The sequence below is a fragment of the Rhinopithecus bieti genome, unplaced genomic scaffold (genome assembly GCF_001698545.2).
Source record: "Rhinopithecus bieti isolate Rb0 unplaced genomic scaffold, ASM169854v2 scaffold_3033, whole genome shotgun sequence".
Taxonomy (NCBI): Eukaryota; Metazoa; Chordata; class Mammalia; order Primates; family Cercopithecidae; genus Rhinopithecus; species Rhinopithecus bieti.
The window spans coordinates 57,038-65,429 of NW_016803877.1; the positions used below are offsets into that span (position 1 = coordinate 57,038).

The window sequence follows — 8,392 nt, forward strand, 5'->3', positions numbered from 1 at the left end:
TAAAATAAATAAAATAAACTAAAAAAAAAAAAAGTATTCCTTGTGTCTTTTCAAACTTCCACTTTGTTTTGTCCTTGTGAAAGTCAAGCTGTTTTTACTGACAAAGTGACCCAAGACCTCCTAGTTACTACAACCTTTCAGTCTTTATCTTGACATCACTACCAGATTTGACCTGTTGAACAATCTTCTCCTCTTTGTAAATTCCTAATTTGGTTATCAGGAAACTCCTCTCTCTGATTTTTCTTTTTTTTTTTTTTATTTAGTTGAGACTCAGTTTCACTCTTTCGCCCAGGCTGGAGTGCACTGGTGCCATCTCGGCTCACTGCAACTTCTGCCTCCCAGGTTCACGTGATTCTCCTGCCTCAGGAGTTCCTCCTGAGTAGCTGGGATTACAGCGTGCACCACCACACTCTGCTGATTTTTATATTATTAGTAGAGATGGGGTTTCTCCATGTTGACCAGGCTGGTCTCGAACTCCTGACCAGTGTGATTCACCTGCCTCAGCCTCCCAAAGTGCTGGGATTACAGGCATGAGCCACTGCGCTCATCCTTGGTTTTTCTATAATACTACCTTTTAAGCATTCCTTCAGATCCTCCTTACATGTCCTCTGTTTCCATATGAACCTTAAAAGCCAGCATTACACAATTTTGTCTTTGGCCAAATTCTCTCACTCTATATAATTTCCCTAGGTGATTTTGTCTACAATAGCTCCAACTACCACCTATCTATAAACTAACTTTCAAATATCTATCTGGATCCTCAATCTTTCTCCTCCAGAGGCATAATGAAAATTTCTGCTTGGATATCTATCCCACAGTTTTGATGTTTTAATTTAACATGTGAAAAACTGAACTCATTATCTTTTTCCTTAAAACTGCTCTTTCTCTTATATTCTCCATCTCCATGAACAGTTCGTCCAGCTATTCTATGCCAGGTGCTGGGACTCATGAATAGTCACCATCCATGTCCTCTAAAAAGATATATAAATAGACAAACACAATGTATTTTAATATTTGATACTTTGGGAAAAAATAACAATATGAACTGAAAATATGGGGGGAAAAAAGAACCTTTAAGTTCACCTGGGAAATTCAGGGAAGTGCCTGACACACAGTTGGGGCTCAATAAATATTGAATAACTTAATTTATTTTGTAGGTATGATTGCATTTGTTGAAAAATGTCCTAGGTACCTTAACATGACTAAAAAGCAAACAACATTGGATCAATAAGTCTCCTTAATGTGTGTAAGACAAATAATATAGGCAGCTAACTAACACTATTATACAAGAAATACTATATCTCTCAAGCCTGATAGAATTTTTCTGGTGTTAGCAGCTTTTATTGAAGCGGAATAGCAGAAGTACTGTTCCTTTTGGAGCAGGGCTACCCTATAGACAGTGTGCCCAGAGTAGAGACATTCTTATTCAGAGTAAGCCTATTAGGCCCTACCTAATCTGCCCCTCCCCTACTCTGTTACTTCTACTATTTCCTGATTCACTGCACTTTAGCTTCACTGTCTTCCTTACTCTTCTTTAATCATGCCAAATATGTTCCTACTTCAGAACCTTTGCCATTGCTCTTTCCTTTCCCTAGAAGTCTTTCACCAATTATCCACATGGCTTATTGTGCCAGTGTCGCCTCATCAGAGAGGACTTCTCTAATTATGCTAGGTAAAGACTGGGCGTGGTGGATCACACCTGTAATTCAAGCACTTTCGGAGGTTCATTTAAGGCCAGGAGATCATCCAGCCTACTCAGCCTAGCAAGACCTCATCTCTACAAAAAAAGACACAATTAGTATGGCATGGTGGTGTGTGCCTATAGTCCCAGCTACTCAGAAGGCTGAGGTGGGAGGATTGCTCAAGGCTACTGTGAGTTATGATCATGCCTCTGCACTCTAACCTGGGCATCAGAGTGAGACCCTATCTCTAAAAAAAAAAAAAAATCTGGCTGGGTGTGGTGGCTCATGCCTGGAATCCTAGCACTTTGGGAGGCCAAGGCAGGTGAATTGCTTGAGTCCAGGAGTTCAAGAGCAGTGTGGGCAACATGGCGAGACCTCGTGTCTATAAAAAATATATAAAAATTAGCTGGGCATGGTGGCAAGTGCCTGTGGTCCCAGCTACTTGGGAGGCTGAGCTGCGAGGATCACTTGAGCCTGGGAGTTTACAGGTTGCAGTGAGCCAAGATTGCACCACTGCACTCCAGCCTGGGCAACAGAGTGAGACCCTGTCTCTACAAAAATAATAATTTTTTGGCCAGGCACAGTGGCTCACCCTGTAATCCCAGCACTGTGGAAGGCCGAGGTGGGTGGATCATCTGAGGTGAGGAGTTCGAGACCAGCCTGGCCAACATGATGAAATCCCGTCTCTACTAAAAATACAAAAATTAGCCAGGCGTGGTGGCGTGCGCCTGTAATCCCAGCTGCTCAGGAGGCTGAGGCGGGAGAATAACTTAAACCCAGGAGGCAAAGGCAGGAGTGAGCAGAGATCACGCCACTGCACTCCAGCTTGGGCAACAAGAGCGAAACTCTGTCTCAAAAAATAATAATAATAATGATAGTAATAATTTAAAAATCTAACTATGCTGGACAAAATGGCAGTTTGTATACCCAGAGCTTAGAACAATGTTGAGCATATAGTATAAATATAATAGATATTTTCTCAATGAATTTCTTTCAGATTCAAATATTCAAAAAAATTTCCAAATAAAGCACTGAGAGATGGAGTCCAAATCATGTTTCAATTTTCTGAGAATTTAAATCTTCATTCTCTTCTGTTTTCATTGACTATTACAGGTCTCTGTGTACCTTTCTTTGTTCAATCCTTGCATAGCAGGTTTAGTGAATTTTTAAAAATTGCTCTCAACACAATTTTTAAAATATTAAACATCTACTGCAGACAATAGCATATTTTCTCAATTATCATGTACAAATAAGAAAGAACAAATTAAATAAAATTCTCACATGTTCTTCCAAACTCCGTTTTCCCCATTCCCCTAATTACAGTTTTTTTATTTCCCTAATTACAATTTGATTGAAGTTGCAAATAAGCACTGAAGTTAGTAGATCCCAAGTTCTAACTATACTCCTTTTCTCTACTTACTCTGTTAGAAATTATCACAGCAATAACTTATAATTCTTTGTTAAAAATAAAACCTATAGGGGCTGGGCGCGGTGGCTCAAGCCTGTAATCCCAGCACTTTGGGAGGCCGAGACGGGCGGATCACGAGGTCAGGAGATCGAGACCATCCTGGCTAACACGGTGAAACCCCATCTCTACTAAAAAATGCAAAAAAAATAACTAGCTGGGCGAGGTGGCGGGCGCCTGTAGTCCCAGCTACACGGGAGGCTGAGCAGGAGAATGGCATAAACCCAGGAGGCGGAGCTTGCAGTGAGCTGAGATCCGGCCACTGCACTCCAGCCCTGGCGACAGAGCAAGACTCCGTCTCAAAAAAAAAAAATAAAAAAATAAAACCTATAGGAAAACACTGTAGTAGTACTATAATCATTCTTAAATTATTTTACCAAAGAACATGTCTAGCATGCTCAAGGAAGTGTAGACTGGCAGCTAAAACTTGAACAAAAGGATACTTTTATGGACAAAGACAAGATTAGTCTGGCCCAGTTGTGAGGCAGTCACCATGGCTGTTTTGTCATCCAGTAAAGCCACTTTCTCAGAATGAGACCCATTAAGTGCAACTCTATGGTCTTGCAATTCCAGTATATAATGTTCCAGGGGAAATTTCACCTCTGTAAGACATGAAAGATACATAAATGTAATGACAGCAGCCATTCCAGTAGATAATGATGTATTCTTGATCATAAAGGAGTGAACAGGAAGCAGACATAAAATGAGTATGATCTGCCTTTAATGTTTTTCCTGCTACGATGAATTTCTACATGTAACCATTTGTGTGGAGTTTATGAGTTAAAATATATTGTTGGAGGTTCGGTGTGGTGGCTCCGCCTGTAATCCTAGCACTCTGGGAGGCCAAGGCGGGCGGATCACCTGAGGTTAGGAGTTCGAGACCAGCCTGGCCAACATGGTGAAACCCTGTCTCTACTAAAAATACAAAAAAATTAGCTGGGCATAGTGGCGGACTCCTGTAATCCCAGCTACTGGGGAGGCTGAGGCAGGAGAATCACTTGAACCTGGGAGGCAGAGGTTGCAGTGAGCCGAGATTGTGCCACTGCACTCCAGCCTAGGTAACAGAGTGGGACTCCATCTCAAAAAAAAAAAAAAAAAAAAGCCAACGTAATTTTTTTTTTCAATAGAATATTAAGCTTTCAGTCGAGAATTGAGTTTCTCAAGAAACAACTTTTGCAAAGATCATTGCAATGATGATTCAAGTCCCTTCTGATAAAGTGTCTTCACTTGCCCTTCAAAAGCTAGTAAAGCTTTTGTTGTTTTATTTATTTAGTTATTTTTAGAGATGAGGTCTCAGCTTGACACAGTAGCTCACGCCTATAATCTCAGCCCTTTGAGAGGGAGGCCAAAGTGGGAGAATCACTTGGGACAAGGAGTTCAAGACCAGCCTGGGTAACATAATGAGATCCGATCTCTAACCAAAAAAAAAAAAAAAAAAAAAAAAAAGAGGCTGGGCGCGATGGCTCTTGCCTATAATCCTGGCACTTTGGGAGGCTGAGGCAGATGGATCACAAGGCCAGGAGTTCAAGACCAGCCTGGCCAGCATGGTGAAACCCTGTCTCTACTAAAAATACAAAAGATTAGCTGGGCATGGTGGCACACACCTGTAAGCCCAGTTACTCGGGAGGCTGAGGCAGGAGAATTGCTTGAACCCAGAGGTGGAGGTTGCAGTGAGCCGAGATCATGCCACCGCACTCCAGCCTGGGTGACAGAGCGAGACTCCATCTAAAAAAAAAAAAAAAAAAAGAGCTGGATATGGTGGCAGGAACCTGTAGTTCCAACTATTCAGGAGGCTGAGGTGGGAGGATCACTTGAGCACAGGAGTCCAAGGTTGCAATGAGCCATGATCATGCCACTGTACTACAACCTGGGCAACAGAGTGAGACCCCCATCTCAAAAATAAAAAATAAAATAATAAAATGAAAAGGTATGGGGATCTTGCTCTGTTGCCTAGGCTGTCTCCAACTCCTGGCCTCAAGCAATCTTCCTGCCTCAGCTTCCAGAGTAGCTGGAATTACAAGTGAGAGCCACCATACCTGGCTAGTTTTTGTTTTAATAGAGAATTCAGATGCCTACTGGCACTGAAGCTAAGCAGCCTAACTCTGCTATTAATATGTTCAACATACGGGGCTATTTCTGTCTAATATTAGTTAAGTACAGCAATTAATACTTTACCACAAAATCTAAAAACCCAAGTATTTTTCACATACAATGTGAAGCTGCTGATCTTGTCAGCAGAAAAGATTTGGGAAATGTGAGTCATAGGAGAAAAAATAAATCACCTTACCTGTCATTCTCCCTTGAACCATTTTTGCAACTTGATATTTAATATATGTTCCTACTAAGAGATAAATATCATGGGATGGTATAAGAAATATATTCTCCAAAACAAGCAGACGTATTAATGCTGCTGCCACTTTCTAAAAGAGGGAGAGGAAAAAAAAAGTTTCCATGGACGGAATCCTCACAGTAGTCTTTCTTGTTAAACGCTTACTTCTTTTAAATTTCTTTTAAAATTTTTTATAAATATTTTTTTAAAAGCTTTCCTAATCACAAGTCATAATTTCAGCTAGCCTTAAAAGTGATCATGAATCTTAATACCTAATTAACTTTCTAAGGTACTCAGACTTAGAACAGAAAAGTCTTCTAAAAGAGAAAAGTAGATAAAAGGTATGTATGCTGAAATGAGAAAAGGTAAGACTCAATTGTAGAACACAGAAATTCTTTTAGCCAACCTCCAATTAACTGACTTGCCAGATTAAGTTACTTTCCACTCTCTGTTGAACACATTGATTTTTATGAAGATTTACCCAATGCAAGGTTGGTAGGCTTTTCTAGGAGGTCCACACACTCAGGTTCTTGCCATTGAATTAAATGCTTACCAAAAGACATTTGTTTTTTCCCAAACCTATTTATGCAAGTTGTGCTTGTAATTATAATCACATTTAAAACAAAACTATAGATGTGAAAAGAGAACTGTTGTTTCTATTAAAAATTTAAATGTTTCAAAAAAAGTTAAAGGCAAGCTGCTAATATGTACTTATCAATTAGGTATAAGTGAGAAATGTAAATTATTAGGGAAAATCCTTTAAAATATAAATTTCTGCACTCAAATTCTTCCTGCATCTAAATTTTCACTTGACTAGAAATTAGGGCCGGGCGCAGTGGCTCACACCTGTAATCCTAGCACTTTGGGAGACCGAGACAGGTGGATCACTTGAGGCCAGAAGTTTGAAACCAGCCTGGCCATCATGGTGAAACCTGTCTCTACTAAACATACAAAAACTAGTTGGGCATGGTGACACACACCTGTAATCCCAGATATTCGGGAGGCTGAGGCACAAGAATCACTTGAACCCTCCCCACCCCAAAAAAGGAAGAAATTAGAAACTGTAATTTATGGGAGAAAGTGTATATAGATTTCAAATCAGTGAACCCATGGTCAAAGAAAGGCCTTGCACCTACATCAAGGATTGGTGAATAAAATGTTAGTTATATATTTTAAGAGAAAATGCCAGTCACATTTGTAATTGTAATCAGGCAATAAAATGTTCAAGATAATTTTTTAATGCTTTCCTACTTCAAATAACTTTTTCAATTAAATGACCAACTGTTGGCCCAAATCACGTCAGACTAGAGGGCTTCTACTATAGATAAACATAAAAAACTATATTTTCCATAGGCAAGACTATTAGATGAAAAATTTACAGCACTGGCCAGTTGTGCTGGCTCACGCCTGTAATCCCAGCACTTTAGGAGGCTGGGGCAGGCAGACTGCTTGAGCTTAGAAGTTTGAGACCAGCCTGGGCAACGTGGTGAAACTCTGTCTCTCCAAAAAAAAAAAAAAAAAAACACACACACAAACCAAAACCAAAACCAAAACCAAAAAACAGGGCGTGGTAGTGCATTCCTGTAGTACCTGGGCAACAGAGCAAGACCCTATCTTAAAAAAAAAAAGTAAGGAAAATTTATAGCACAAACTTTTTACCTTATAGAATGGTTCATGAATTCGAACTTTTACAACAGCAGCACCAGTTCTAATCCCAGACACTAAAATCACATCTCCTTGTTTCTCCTCTTTTCCATCTCCGCTATATACATTGGGGAGCATATTCTGCTTCAGAGTATTTAAGAATCCTAAAGACATAAAATAAAATGTGTTTCAAGCAGAATTAAACGAAGTGTTCTTCCAAAAGTCCCTAAGAGACTTTAAACATAGTTTCTTCAATGTCTGTAGAATGTAAAACACTTTTGGCTGGGCATGGTAGCTCACGCCTGTAATCCCAGCACTTTGGGAGGCCATGGCGGGCACATCATTTGAGGTCAGGAATTTGAGACCAGCCAGGCCAACATGGCAAAACTCCGTCTCTACTAAAAATACAAAAATTAGCTGGGCATGGTGGCACGCGCCTGAAATTCCAGCTACTTGGGAGGCTGAGACAGAAGAATCACTTGAACCCAGGAGATGGAGGTTGCAGTGAGCCAAGATCACGCCACTGCACTCCAGCCTGGGTGACACAGCAAGACTCTGTCAAAAAAAAGGAAGGAAAGAAGGAAGGAAAGAAGGAAGGAAGGAAGGGAGGGAGGGAGGGAGGGAAGGAAGGAAGGAAAGAAGGAGACCAGGTGCAGTGGCTCACGCCTATAATCCCAGCACTTTGGGAGGCCGAGGCGGGTAGGTCACTTGAGGTCAGGAGTTTGAGACCACCCTGGCCAATATAGCGAAACCCCATCTCTACTAAAAATACAAAAATTAGCCAGGTGTGGTGGCAGGCACCTGTAGTCCCAGTTACTTGGGAGACTGAGGCAGGAGAATCGCCTGAACCTAGGAGGTGGAGGTTGCAGTGAGCTGAGATCGTGTCACTGCACTCCAGCCTGGGTGACAGAGCAAGACTCCATCTCAAAAAAAAAAAAAAAAAAGAAAAGGGAAAAAAAGGCCGGGCACGGTGGCTCACGCCTGTAATCCCAGCACTTTGGGAGGCCAAAGCGGGCAGATCACGAGGTCAGCAGATCAAGACCATCCTGGCTAACATGGTGAAACCCCATTCTCTACTAAAAATACCAAAAAAAAAAAAAAAAAAGAAAAAAAAATTAGCCAGGTGTGGTGGTGGGCCCCTGTAGTCCTAGCTACTCGGGAGGCTGAGACAGGAGAATGGTGTGAACCCGGGAGACAGACGTTGCAGTGAGCCGAGATCATGCCACTGCACTCCAGCCTGGGCTACAGAGCGAGACTCTATCTCGAAAAAAA

At 41.2% G+C, this 8,392-nt stretch overlaps 1 protein-coding gene across 1 annotated transcript in view; it reads right to left on the bottom strand.

The window, feature by feature from the left end:
- The window catches only part of LOC108517660 (nuclear pore membrane glycoprotein 210-like), a gene marked incomplete at its 3' end in the record, with an annotated part of 78,048 nt that overhangs the window by 57,017 nt on the left and 12,639 nt on the right, over positions 1–8,392 (bottom strand). Inside the window, 4 exon segments of the mRNA XM_017855749.1 lie at positions 3,591–3,749; positions 5,435–5,567; positions 7,136–7,246; positions 7,248–7,284. Of these exon segments, the coding sequence (XP_017711238.1) occupies positions 3,591–3,749; positions 5,435–5,567; positions 7,136–7,246; positions 7,248–7,284 (440 nt within the window).